The sequence below is a fragment of the Saccopteryx bilineata genome, chromosome 5, assembly GCF_036850765.1.
Source record: "Saccopteryx bilineata isolate mSacBil1 chromosome 5, mSacBil1_pri_phased_curated, whole genome shotgun sequence".
Classification (NCBI taxonomy): Eukaryota; Metazoa; Chordata; class Mammalia; order Chiroptera; family Emballonuridae; genus Saccopteryx; species Saccopteryx bilineata.
This window is the reverse complement of record NC_089494.1, coordinates 249,174,611-249,187,729: the sequence shown is the minus strand read 5'-3', so window position 1 is coordinate 249,187,729 and position 13,119 is coordinate 249,174,611. Positions and strand designations below refer to the sequence as shown.

General features: G+C 41.5%; 1 protein-coding gene across 1 annotated transcript in view; it reads left to right on the top strand.

The window, feature by feature from the left end:
* Positions 1–2,698: 2,698 nt before the first annotated feature.
* PI4K2B (phosphatidylinositol 4-kinase type 2 beta) overlaps positions 2,699–13,119 on the top strand; it is a 30,308-nt gene continuing 19,887 nt past the window's right edge. The window contains exons 1-2 of the mRNA XM_066279493.1: positions 2,699–3,169; positions 12,510–12,655. Coding sequence (XP_066135590.1) covers positions 2,863–3,169; positions 12,510–12,655 — 453 coding nt within the window. The 5' untranslated portion in view covers positions 2,699–2,862. The remainder of the gene's footprint in view (positions 3,170–12,509; positions 12,656–13,119) is intronic.

The window sequence follows — 13,119 nt, the reverse complement described above, 5'->3', positions numbered from 1 at the left end:
TGCCTACCAGCTGCCTGTTGGGCTCAGTTATTAGATCAATGGAACAGAATAGATAGCCCAGAAATAAAACCATGCCTTTATAGTAAATTAAAATTTGACAAGGAATGCAAGAACATACAATGGGTAGAGACAGTTTATTCAGTTAATAGCGTTGGGAAAATTGGACAGATATGTGCAGAAAAATAAAACTAGAGCACCTTCTTATACCATACACCAGAATAAACTCAAAGTGGACTAAAGACTTAAATGTTAGACCCAAAACCATACAAATTCTGAAGAAAAACATAGGCAGTAAAAATCTCAGACCTTTTTCATTGAAGTATATATATTTTTTCTGATATATTACATTGGGCAAGAGAAACAAAAGAAAAAATAAACAGATGGGACTATATCAAACTAAAAAATTTTTTGCACAGCAAAGGAAATCATCAATAAAATGAAAAGACAATCCACTGAATGGGAGAACATATTTGCCAATACATTTGATAAGGGTTTTATATCCAAAATTTATAAGAAATTTATAAAACTCAAAAAAAAACCCCACAAACAAACCAATCTTAATGAAGAAACGGGCAAAGGGCCCAATAGACACTTCTCCAAAGAGAACATACAGATAGCCAACAGACATATGAAAAGATGTTCAATGTCACTAATTATCATAGAAATGCAAATTAACACCATAATGAGATATCACCTCACACCTATCAGAATGGCTGCCACCAATAAATCAACAAACAAGTGTTGCCAAAGATGTGGAGAGAAGGGAGCCCTCATGCTCTGTTTGTGAGAGTGCAGATTGGTGCAGGCACTGTGGAAAGAAACATGGAGTTATCTCAAAAAATTAAAAATGAAACTGCCTTATGACCCAACAATTCCATTTCTGGGAATATATCCAAAGAAACCTGAAACACTAGTTTGAGAGAATAAATGCCCCTCCAGGTTCATTATAGTGTTATTTACAATAGCCAAATTCGGAGGCAGCCCAAGTGCCCATCAATAGATGAATGGATTAAAAAACATGGTACATTTATACAATGGAATATTACTCAGTTGTAAAAAAGAAAGAAATCTTACTTTTAGCAACAGCATAAATGGACCTGGAGGGTATTATGCTAAGTAAAATAAACTAAGCCAGTCAGGGAAAGACAAGTACCATACGATTTTACTTATATGTGGAATCTAATGAGCAAAATAAACTAACAAACAAAATAGAGACTCATAGATATGGTGAACAGACTGACAGCTGTCAGAGAGGGTGTGGTTTGGAGGTCTGGGAGGAAATGGTGAAGAGATTAAGCAAAGAAAACAAACTCGTAGATACAGATAACAGTACAGTGGTTACAAGAGGACAAGAGGTGGGGGAAGATAGAAGAGGGTCAAGAGGGAGTAAATGATGGAAGGAGACGGGGTGGTGAGCACACTAAGAAATACAGGTGATGTATTACAGAATCGTACACCTGAAACCTATATAATTTTATTAATCAGTGTCACCCCAATAAAGGAATTAAAGGATGAGGTCTGGGCTAAGAGTTCCAAAATCTATACATGCACTCTGCCCAAATTCTTTGTTAACTACTGAGTTCTGTAGGAATGGAGGACAGTCTAAAGAGCTCAGAAGAAAGCCAAAGCTAAAAGAAATAATCAGAAATTTCAGGTGGAATTTGACTCTAATTGAGTTAACTACCTACTTGAACACATCAACACTCATCAGCTGAAGATAACAGAACCTAGAGGCTCTACAATTATCCACAATATCCAGTAAAGGAATAGGAAACTTTGTTTCACTGTCCAGAGAAAAAGGGGTCAATAAAAACTGGCTCCAAGATGACACAGATGTAAGAATTAGCCAAGACTTTTAAACAGTTATTACACATAAAAACTTTAAAAAGGGACTTAAAAATAAGTGGTCATAATTAACAGATGGAAAATAGCATAATATCTAGAAAAGCCCCTAAATATTTGATTCAAAGAAATGAGTCAAAGAAGAAATCAGAAAGGAAATAAAAAGTATTTTGAACTAAATGAAATGACATAGCAAAAATTGTAAAATGCAGCCAAAGCAGTGCTTAAAGAAAAATGCATAGCTTTAATTAAACAATAGAAAGCTTATATTAAAAATACATTAAAAGTAGAAGGGTGAAAAATTAATAATGTAATCTTCTACTCTAAGCAGTAGAAAAAGAAGAGGAAATCAAATCCCAATTAATGGGATGAAAGAAATTAATAGAGAACAAGAGTTAGGGTACTAGAAAACAAATACAATGGAACAAGAGATAGGTTTCTGAAAAGATTTGAATATTTGATAAACTTCTAGCTAGATTAGTCAGAGGGGGGAAAAAAGACGAACTACCAATACCAGGAATGTCTGAACAAGACAAGGGCCCTGCTCTCATGGACTCCTTCTAGTGGGGGGAATAAATGTTTTACAGTCAGACAAGGAAACAGGTCTAGACTGTGGCAAGCTCGACGAGAGAAACCTTCAGTGAAGAAAGAGGCCGGCAGAGGTTGGAGAGGAGCAGAGGAGCACGCGGCGGGAATAACAACGCCCACCGCAGGGCTCCACGACGAGCGACACCAAGCCTCCCCACGCGTCCTCCCCGACGCTCAGAGGCAGGTGGCGGCTCTGCGCCGCGCCCCGCCCACCCACGCCCCGGCTCTTCCGCGCAGGCGCCCGACGGTGCGAGGTGGGCCCCGGCCGGGGGCGGGGCGGGGCGACCGCTGGGCGGGAACGGAGCGCGGCCGCACGCCAGTGAGGTGGCCGCCGACCGACCCAGCGACGCGGACTCCTCCGGGATGCCGAGGCCAGACCTGGGCACCTCGGCTCTCTGAGCGGTCTCAGCGCGGACAGCGCAGGGGGAGGCGATGGCGGAGCCGTCCGAGCCCGGGCGGCGGGGACCGGCGGGCGGCCAGAGCCCGGACGAGGAGGACGACGAGGAGCGGGAGCCGCTGCTGCCGCGGGTCGCCTGGGCCCCGCCGCGGAAGGGCGCCCCGGGGACCGCCGTGAGGATGGTGGAGGCTGCCCGGGAGGAGATCGCCTCCTCGTCTGGCGAGACCGACGACCAGGAACTGCTGCTCCGGCTCAAGAACTCGCTCGGCTCCTCCTCCCGGGGCGTGGGGATCCCGCGGACCCCCGCCACCGACCCGGACTGGAACCGCCCCGTGGGTTCAGGTGCGACCCGGCTCTTCCCTCGTCCCCGCGGCCCGCCCAGAGCGCCTGCCGCCGGTGCCGCCGCTCAGCCCCCCATTCCCGATCCCCCCGCCCCCCGGGTCCCTGCCCCGCCCGGGCTCCGTCCCCTGTCCCCTGTCCCCTGTCCCCTGTCCCCTGTCCCGCACCGGCCCTGGTCCTGGGCCAGGAGGGGCACCCGGTCCGCAGCGCAGGCCGGCGGCGGCTCCTGCCCGAACCTCGGACACCCCCTGCCTTTCTCCCCTGCTCCCGCCTTTCCTGCACCTTTTCCGGGGGCTGCAGGCTCCTTCACCTCAGGCCTGTGGTTGTCATTAAACTCTGATCCCTCAGGCCTCGCTAGGAGCAAGCCTAGACTTTCAAAACCTGACACTGAAAACTTTTGACCCTGTAAAATGACGCAAGTTGTTTACTTAAGTTCGGACGTGAGTTTTGGGTTAAGAACCCTAAACTGTCAAGAAAGTGCCCCGAGTGGTGAATGTGCAAGATGTACAGCAAGAATATCCAGTTGCCCCTGGGACATGCTTCAAAAACTTTTTGCTCTTCAATTGTTATTGTGACGTTGGCCAGAGGGGGCAGAGGCAGTTGAAGTTCTCTACCTGCTATCTCTTCTGCAATGTAATTTTTCTTGAGTCATTTCTATGTTTTATCTTAAAAAGAAAAGAAAAAATTTTTTGCATTAATGAGCGGACTGATAGCCTCAGGTGAAAGAGAGGGAAAATTAAATGATGTTGAAAGTTAGCAAAATTTTGGCATGCTACCGCAGGCATGAATATTTGTTCACAAAGTTGAGTTTTTTGGCATGTCAAGTCGAGTTAGGCTAGTTCGATAGTAAAATACAGTAGACTTGTAAGAGTCCTAGCTAGAGATGAGACAGTCTCGTTTGTTAAATTGTGAGAACACCTACTTGCAAGTTGTTAGGATGATTTAAATGAAGTGTGTGCACTATGTCTGAAGTATCGCTCCATACATGACAGCTTAAAAAAAAAAAACCACAGAAAGTCACAGAAAATGGAGTTTTCATTAATACTGCTTATTTTCTCTGGAGTGGTGAAATTTTACCTGTGCTGCTACTATTAGTACACTAATGGGCCTTCTACATTTTAAAGAATTTTAAAGAGAATAGGTTATTCAGGTTGTATTGAACTTTGAGTCAGACATGTCTACAATAATCAGAGAGACCTAAGGAAAGGCAGCAAACTTTCCAATTAAGTGTTTCATGGATAAAGCTTTAGCAAACCCATCAGTCATGCAGGTTGCTACCATTATAATGTTAGCTAGTGGATGCATTGACATTGCAACATTTAACAGCACAAACAAACATGAAGTTAAAACCAGATCACAAGTGGACCCACATTCACCAGCTACATTGATACTTTGGATACATATCACCTAGAGTCCAGTCTGTGAAATAACTAAGACCCCTGTGGCTACCTAGCCTTTTCCTACCCCAAAGTTACCTGTGTAGCTATATTTTAAAAGAGCCTAAAACCTTGAAAGTGTGTTTATTCTGTGAAAGTGAGATTTTAAAACAAAAAAAGCTAGAAACAGTAAAAATGGGGATATGGTTCTCAGAATACAAATGGATTATTGAAGAGAATTCCTACCTTTTAAACTCATAATAACTGTTATTACAGTATATGGTTTAAGTTTAGGGTTTTTTCATCTATTTTACTAATTCTCATAACAGCACAGCAAGTTAGTTACCCACCCCCATCCCTGTTGTAAGGATTGAAAAAGAATAAAAGTATAATGACTAGTACTATAGTTACAGAACCTCAGAGGTCAGCCAAAGTTAAGTATCCAGGAAGTGGTAAAGCCAGGACTGAGCCTTGTTCTTCATGTCCGGCACTTTTTCTATTTTGCTGGGGATCCCCAAGTATTATAAAATAATTGTTACTTTTGGTTGTTTGTATGGAGGTCTGATTTTAATGCATTTAAATAAAAATAGTTTTGAATTGTAAATGTTACTTTACAAAGTTTAAACCGGTCTCCTAAAAAGTTTATAATTCAGTAATTTAACTAGATTTTTAAGTTTAGTTATTTTTCAGTGAGTACACTAACCTCCTTTGTCCTTTACCATCTAATTTCCAGAAACCCACTTCTCTGTTCCAAGAAATTCTTGCCTTTAGATTAATATTAACATAATTTATGACTTCTGTTTATGTAATTTATGTACTTTAGCCGGTGGAAGAATGTCATATGTCTCTGATGTTTAACAAGGCATTTGACAAAGTCTAGAATCAGCATAAACCATAGTTTTGTTGGAGCAATGCAAAGTAGAAGGATCAGTGGCATTCTTTGTTCTGTCATTTTAATCAGTGAATTAGAGAGTAATCAAGATGGCAGTGTCTAATACCTATATAACCATACGTGCAGGGTATATATAGCTCTATGTTCAAACTATAACCAACCCTGTGAAGTGAGTGCTATTTTTTATTCTCATTTTTAGGAAGCACAGAGGTGAAGTGACTTCTCCAAGATCCCAATTAATACGAACCAGGTGCACTTTCCAATTTTGTTAGAGAGCCTAACAATTAGAGAACAGTGTTAGAATTCACAAAGAACTACTCGCAGGCATCCCCAAACTACGGCCCCATGGCCTGCATGCGGCCCCCTGAGGCCATTTATCCAGCCTCCTGCTGCACTTCTGGAAGGGGCACCTCTTTCATTGGTGGTCAGTGAGAGGAGCACTGTATGTGGTGGCCCTCCAACGGTCTGTGGGACAGTGAACTGGCCCCCTATGTAAAATGTTTGGGGACCCCTGTAAGGAAGTGTGTATTTATAAGCTATTTAGTGAATCATTGTGGCTTATAAATAGGAACAAAGTAAAATCATTTAAAAGTATGGAGGAAAGATAAGAATGGGAAATAGAATAATAAAATACACTAGGTGGAGGCTGGAGTAAGTGCACAAAATGCACATCAGACACTGGATGCAGGCAGCTCACAAATTCGATTTAAATACTGCTGAGTAGCCAATTTGAGAGAAACATAATTACTGTGTCCATAAAGTTAAAACAAACTATTATTTGAACCAAAACAGAACTGACAAATGATAACCTATCATGTATTCTCTTGGAGAAGAGACTATATGTTGAATAATACCTGTGCAATAAAAGTGATTGATTTTGTAGTATTTCTTATAACTTCACTGAAGCCTGTTTCAGTACAAGTAATTCTAATGGGTGGTATATCAGTACTGCTGGATATAGATTCAAGATGCTGATAATCTGGCTTACTTAGAGGAAGGTATTAGAAGAGTAGATGTTCTGTGTGTCTTAAAAATTCCCCATAACTAAGTTTTTGAAAGTATGTAGTAAGCAGCAGTGTGTTAGAGATTATTCCAGTAATTATAATATACCTATTTTTTATTTTTTGCAGAGATACAGCATTCGTGAAATGTTTTAGTGCCTACTGGGTAACCAGTAGAGAGAGAGGCTTTGGGGAAACAGTGGTGACCATGTATCAAATGGAAATTCAGTCATTGTCCACATAGCTTTATAGCCTAATGGTGGTTCAGTCAATTAAAACAAACATTTCTAACTGATGAAATAAGTGCTTGGATGGGGCAAACTGAGGATTCTATTGAGCTATGCCCTAGGTTTTTAGGAACTAGGGAAGACCTAGCTGAGAAGTGGCATCCAATTTGAGACCTAAAGGATGAATAGCACTGAGGCAGAGTTTAGGTTGACAAACTTGTGAGCCAGCTACTGTTTTTGTTGTTTTTTTTTTTAAGAAAATATTCAGGTTAGTGGGTAAGATAATTTCAACCCTTAAGTGAGGAAGAATTCATTTGATTGATTGATTTATATGATAACTTGATAAGTTAGCATGCATACCACCATAAAACTAACTATAGGCCCTGACCAGTAGCTCAGTGGATAGGGTGCTGGCCCAGTGTATGGACATCTCAGATTTGATTCCTGGTCAGAGCACACAGGAGAAGCAACCATCTGCTTCTCTTTTCCTGCCTCTTCCCCTTTCTCCCTCTTCCCCTCCTGTAGCGAGTGGCTCAGTTGGTTCAAATCTGGCATCAGATGCTGAGGAAGCTCGGTTGGGTCCAGCAGCAACCTCAGGTGCTAAAAATAGCTCGGTACTCTAGAATCAGCTCCAGACAGGGTTGCTGGGTGGATCACGGTCAGGGTGTATATCTCCTCTCCTCTCACATAAAACATGTAAACAAACAAACAAATCTATAAAAGGTTATACAATGGATTCTCTTATTCCATTTTCAATTTCAACTAAAGGGCCAGTAATAACACTTAAGTGTGGTTAAGGAGATAGTTAGGTCAAGATATTTGAAGGTATGCCATGTGCCCAGCACTGTTTTAGGCACTTGGGGTACATCAAAGAACAAAACAAAGGTCTGCGCTCCCGGAACTTAGATCATTTTGTATGGCACTGCAGGTGATGAGATGGAGTAAACGGATGAATAAGAATTAGCCATGGAAAGGAAGCTTGGTATATACATGGGAATGCCAGAAGCAAAGCTTCAGACTCAGCGGGTGGGCTGAACGTCTAGTAAAAAGTGAGAAGCTTGAATGGGACTGGAACTTGACTAGAAGGTCACTGCGTCTTCTTAGAGGAGACCCAAAGGGTACACAGAAGCGGAATTGAGATTCTTCTAGAAAATCTGCATATTCTTTGATATAGAGACAAAAGCTAATGGTTTATTCCTTAAAAGGGGTGGTAGTAATTTTAACTGATAAGAAAATTGAAGAAAAGGTAGCTAACCATGTCCTCAGCTATTAAAAATCAAACCAAACAATGACAAACTTTCAAGCCAAATCTCCATAGCACATGTAGCTTAAAGCAGCATAACTTGAGGGTGTCCTCCAAGTTAAACTCATTGACAAAGTACATTTAAGTAACTAGGATGAAGAAAGTTGTAGAATGTGAGTTATGAGTCTCAGTAAGAGAAAAATTATCTTAAAATTACTTTGACCTTAGAATAGTTATGTGGCCTCTTCTCCTGGCAGTAATTAGATAGGACCAGTTGTCTTTCAAGTGCCTTTCTTGTGATGGTAAATTTTGACCATCTCAAAGAGTGCTTGTTTTCATGGAGGGAGATTATCTCACCCAAAAAAGTTACTCAGTAAGGGACAAATTAAAGGGATTGGGAATATGTTGGCTGATTTTCTGGGAATGGTTCTGTTCTGATTGGTTGAAACTGAATTAAATATTCAGAGTATGATCGTGGGCTCCATGAGAGCAGCAAAGGCAGGTGCTATGAAAACTCATAAAGCTTAACCCATAGAGCAATTTGATAACATTTAATAGTAATAGTGTCAAAGCCCTCACATAGTTTCCAAAAGAACTGCTGAAATATAGGATGGGAGAGACCAAAAGTAGCCTTAAGAGTCTAACCATTTCAGTATGAATTAGAAGTATGACAGGACGCCTAAACAACTAATGAAATAGTAGAGGGCTTCTTTTTCTGATATAGTGTCAAGACTAAGAGATGTCTCTATTCTTTGCAAAAGGATGCTTAATTCTAGAGAACATATTTTAAGGAGGCACATTGGAAAAACAGGTATAAAACAGGAGGGCAACTCAGATGCCGAAAAGCCTTTAAACACTTCCATGTGGAAAGAGAGAATGGACTTGGGGGAACATGAATTGATCTTCAACTATCAGAAGGGCTATCCCTGGGATGAAAGGAGCAGGTAGACTTTTGTTTTGCTCCAGATGCCATGTCTAGGGCATTGGGTGAAACTGTAGGAAACTTACTTTCTGGAAGTAAAGGGAGAAGTTTATATGTTTTCAGGAAAACAATAGGAGCATAAGAAAAGGAATTATCTCATTGAAAGTGTTTAAACATTGACCCAAAGACCACCCGCTAGTGATGTACTGTGGAACATCTACCAGTATTGGGAGCAAGGTTTTCAAATTCTTTCTTGTTCAGAGGCCTGACCTAGAAGAACTCTCATTCAACTAATGATAATGCTGACTGGCACACTCAGGCATCTATAATAATACATTTATTCAATGCAGTATTATATACTACCCTCTTCCAGGTACTAGGGATACCCAGAGAAAAATAAAGACAATCTTCATTTCATTCTTTTTTTAAAAAATATTTTATTTATTGATTTTTTAGAGAGAGGGGAGAGAGAGAGAGAAGGGGGAGGAGCAGGAAGCATCAACTCCCATATGTGCCTTGACCAGGCAAGCCCAAGGTTTCAAACCGGCAACCTCAGTGTTCCAGGTTGACGCTTTATCCCACTGCGCCACTACAGGTCAAGACAATCTTCCTTTCATCCTTAAAGATTTCCACAGGGTAGATGAGAATGATTTGGAATTAGCATATCAATTATATAGTCAAGACTGAAATACGGCCCTGGCCGGTTGGCTTGGCGGTAGAGCGTTGGCCTAGCATGCGGAGGAGGACCCGGGTTCGATTCCCGGCCAGGGCACACAGGAGAAGCGCCCATTTGCTTCTCCACCCCTCCGCCGTGCTTTCCTCTCTGTCTCTCTCTTCCCCTCCCGCAGCCAAGGCTCCATTGGAGCAAAGATGGCCCGGGCGCTGGGGATGGCTCTGTGGCCTCTGCCTCAGGCGCTAGAGTGGCTCTAGTAGCAACATGGCTACGCCCAGGATGGGCAGAGCATCGCCCCCTGGTGGGCAGAGCGTCGCCCCTGGTGGGCGTGCCGGATGGTTCCCGGTTGGGCACATGCGGGAGTCTGTCTGACTGTCTCTCCCTGTTTCCAGCTTCAGAAAAATGAAAAAAAAAAAAGAAAAAGAAAAAGAAAAAAGACTGAAATACTTGGATTATTTATTTTTTAAAGTAGGTTATATATGCCCAATGGGCCTTTTTGTAGTATTTTTCTTAGCACAAATGTTTAAAAATTAGTAAATAACAGCTTTATTTCTGTCTGAATTAAGGCAAATTTTAAATTAAGGAAAGTTTATGTTTTGAATTTTTGTAAAATGCATATAATAGCATTTAAATGCCTTCCAAAGTAATTTTTGGCTTGTCTACCACTTTAAATGATTATTAATTCATTCTGCAAGTGTTTATTGAGTGCCTATTATGTTCCAAGAATTTTAAAAATTCTGGGCATACAACGTGAAAGAAATCCTTGTTTTCTTGGAGCTCACAAAAGAAATAAGTTATAGGGTAAGTAGTAAGTGCTAAGCAGAAAATTAAAAGTGGAAGTTGGGGGAGACTGGGTAGGGTATTGGGGTCATTCTAAGGATGTGGACTTTTTCTTAGTGTGACAAAGGAGAGAGATGATCTGATTTACTTTAAAGGATGGCTATAGCTTCTCTGTTGAGTGTAGAGGGCATGAGTGGAAAAGGGAGACCAGTCAGGAGACTTGTGATAACCTAAGGCAAAAGCCACACAACTTGCTGATGGATTGGATGTGGTGGGTGAGAGAAATGATCAGTAAAGAGGGAAATTTTGATGCAGGGATGACTTACTGAAGAAATGTCCTGAAGCAGTCACTAAGATATACAAAGTGGAAGAGTTGATCTTAGAGCTTGGGCGGTTCATCTATTATATAGTGCAGGGGTCCCCAAACTACGGCCCGCGGGCCGCATGCGGTCCCCTGAGGCCATTTATCCGGCCCCTGCTGTACTTCCAGAAGGGCCACCTCTTTCATTGGTGGTCAGTGAGAGGAGGCACCTCTTTCAGAGGTGGTCAGCATCCGCATCCTGTGTTCCTGGAGTACTGTATGTGGCAGCGCCGCAAAGCGTGACGTCAGGTACAGTACTACTTCCGGTAACGTGGGACGCTCGCGTCACAGCTCTGGAAGCACGTCACATCACTTGTTACGGCTAGCAATGACAAATATGGAACTGGACATTGACCATCTCATTAGCCAAAAGCGGGCCCATAGTTCCCATTGAAATACTGATCAGTTTGTTGATTTAAATTTACTTGTTCTTTATTTTAAATATTGTATTTGTTCCCATTTTGTTTTTTACTTTAAAATAAGATATGTGCAGTACGCATAGGGATTTGTTCATAGTTTTTTTTTTTAATAGTCCGGCCCTCCAACAGTCTGAGGGACAGTGAACTGGCCCCCTGTGTAAAAAGTTTGGAGACCCCTGATATAGTGGGTAGGTAGAGGCAGTGCTGAGAGTTAATGATAGCTTTTTCTGGTTGCTTCTCTTTTCATAGTGAAATAGGAAGCTAGATCATCTGCTGAGAGAGAGGAGGCATTGGGAATTTGAGGAGAATATGTGAGGTAGTTGTTCAGAAGATTGGGAGAGTCTATGGACCAGGGGAGTTGTCTTAGTTCAGGCTGCTACATATAACAAAATACCATAAACTGAGTGCCTTAACCAACGTATATTTCTCAGTTCTAGAGTCCGGGAAGTCCAGGAATAGTGAGTCAGCATAGTCAGGGAAATCCAGGAATAGTGAGTCAGCATAGTCAGGTTTTGGTGAGGACTCTCCCTGGCTTGCAGATGGCCACCTTCTCATTTTGTATCCTCACAATGCAGAGGGAACGGGAGAGAGAGCTTGCCTTCAGTGCTAATCTCCCTATGGAGGCTGTATCTTTATGACCTCATCTAAATATAATTATCTCTGAAAGACCTGTCTGCCAATATAATAACATTGGGAATTAGACCTCCACCTTATTTTGAGGGGAGACAAACATTTAGTCCATAACCAAAATGTATCATGCTTCTTGGGCATTGTGTTTTGTGTGCTTCGCTTGTCAAGGTTGGGTGTCTGAGCATAGGCATAGTTAGCTGACAATGAGTTTAACCAGGATTGGGATTTTTCCAGGTGACCATGATGAGGGGAGTGAAAAAGAGAGGGATTATATGATGAATGACTATAATTTAAGATGACCAAGGAGGAAAATAAGGGCACAAAGGAGGTGAAGATTAGTGACAACATGATAGATCAGTGCTTATAGATCCTAGTGGGATGGAAGAATTTTGGAGCTTGGTGCTAGAAGATGAATTAGGTAGATATAAGGTGCTTGAAATTCAGAGGATGGAGAGATTGCAGGTGTTGGTATTGACAGATCTGAGGTATGGCTGTGTAGTTGGAGACTTAGGTCAAGTGGAAAACAAAATCACTGGAAGAGAGGCATTCGAAGTAATATGAAGTAGTACTGTGGTTATTTCAACAAATAGGAATCTTGTGTTCCATGTGTCATTACTTGAAGCTAATTAAAGAAAAGTGGGGGTAGCGGGGAAAAGGAGGATCAAAGCGGCCCATATAATACATGATTACATTTTCACGTCCCAGGGCTACTAACCTGATCCAATGTTATAGGTTCATATCATGAACGTTTTCATAGCGGCTCTTTCTTCTTCTTCATGTACAGCATTAACACTGACTTTCTTACTGCAATGACTGTAGGTTGTTCAGAGCTGAATACATTCTTGGATGACCCCGAGTTTGCCGATGTCGTACTGAAAGCGGAGCAAGCCATAGAATTTGGAGTTCTTCCAGAAAGAATACCTCAGGGTTCAAGTGGAAGTTACTTTGTGAAGGATCCTAAGAGGGTGAGAATTTCATAGACCTACTATATGTAACAAATTTTGGAAAACACTAATTTAAATGTGAAGTCGTTGTGAGTTTCTGAAGATATTTTCCTAATAAATCTGATTGCACCCTCTTTTCAGAAACAAAGGTCAGTTGTTTTTTTGTTTTGTTTTGTTTTTTACTAAAGCACTACTATTTAGAAATAGAGCTATTCATTTGAAGTCATAGTTTACTGTTCTGTTATTTTAATATTTGGTTTCAAGCATTTATTGAATACTCACTTTCAGCTGTAGATTTGTTGAATTTATCATAAGTGCTTACCTTACAGTTGTCTATAACAGTATTAGCCAAGTAGAAGTTTAAACTTTCAAATAATGTTTCATTTAGTTCCCAAATTACTTGATTTCTTTAAAGGTTTATTCTACCCTAGGAATAGGGAAGTCTGAAGGCACTGGGATGTCACAAAGGGAAGCGAACCGAAGTA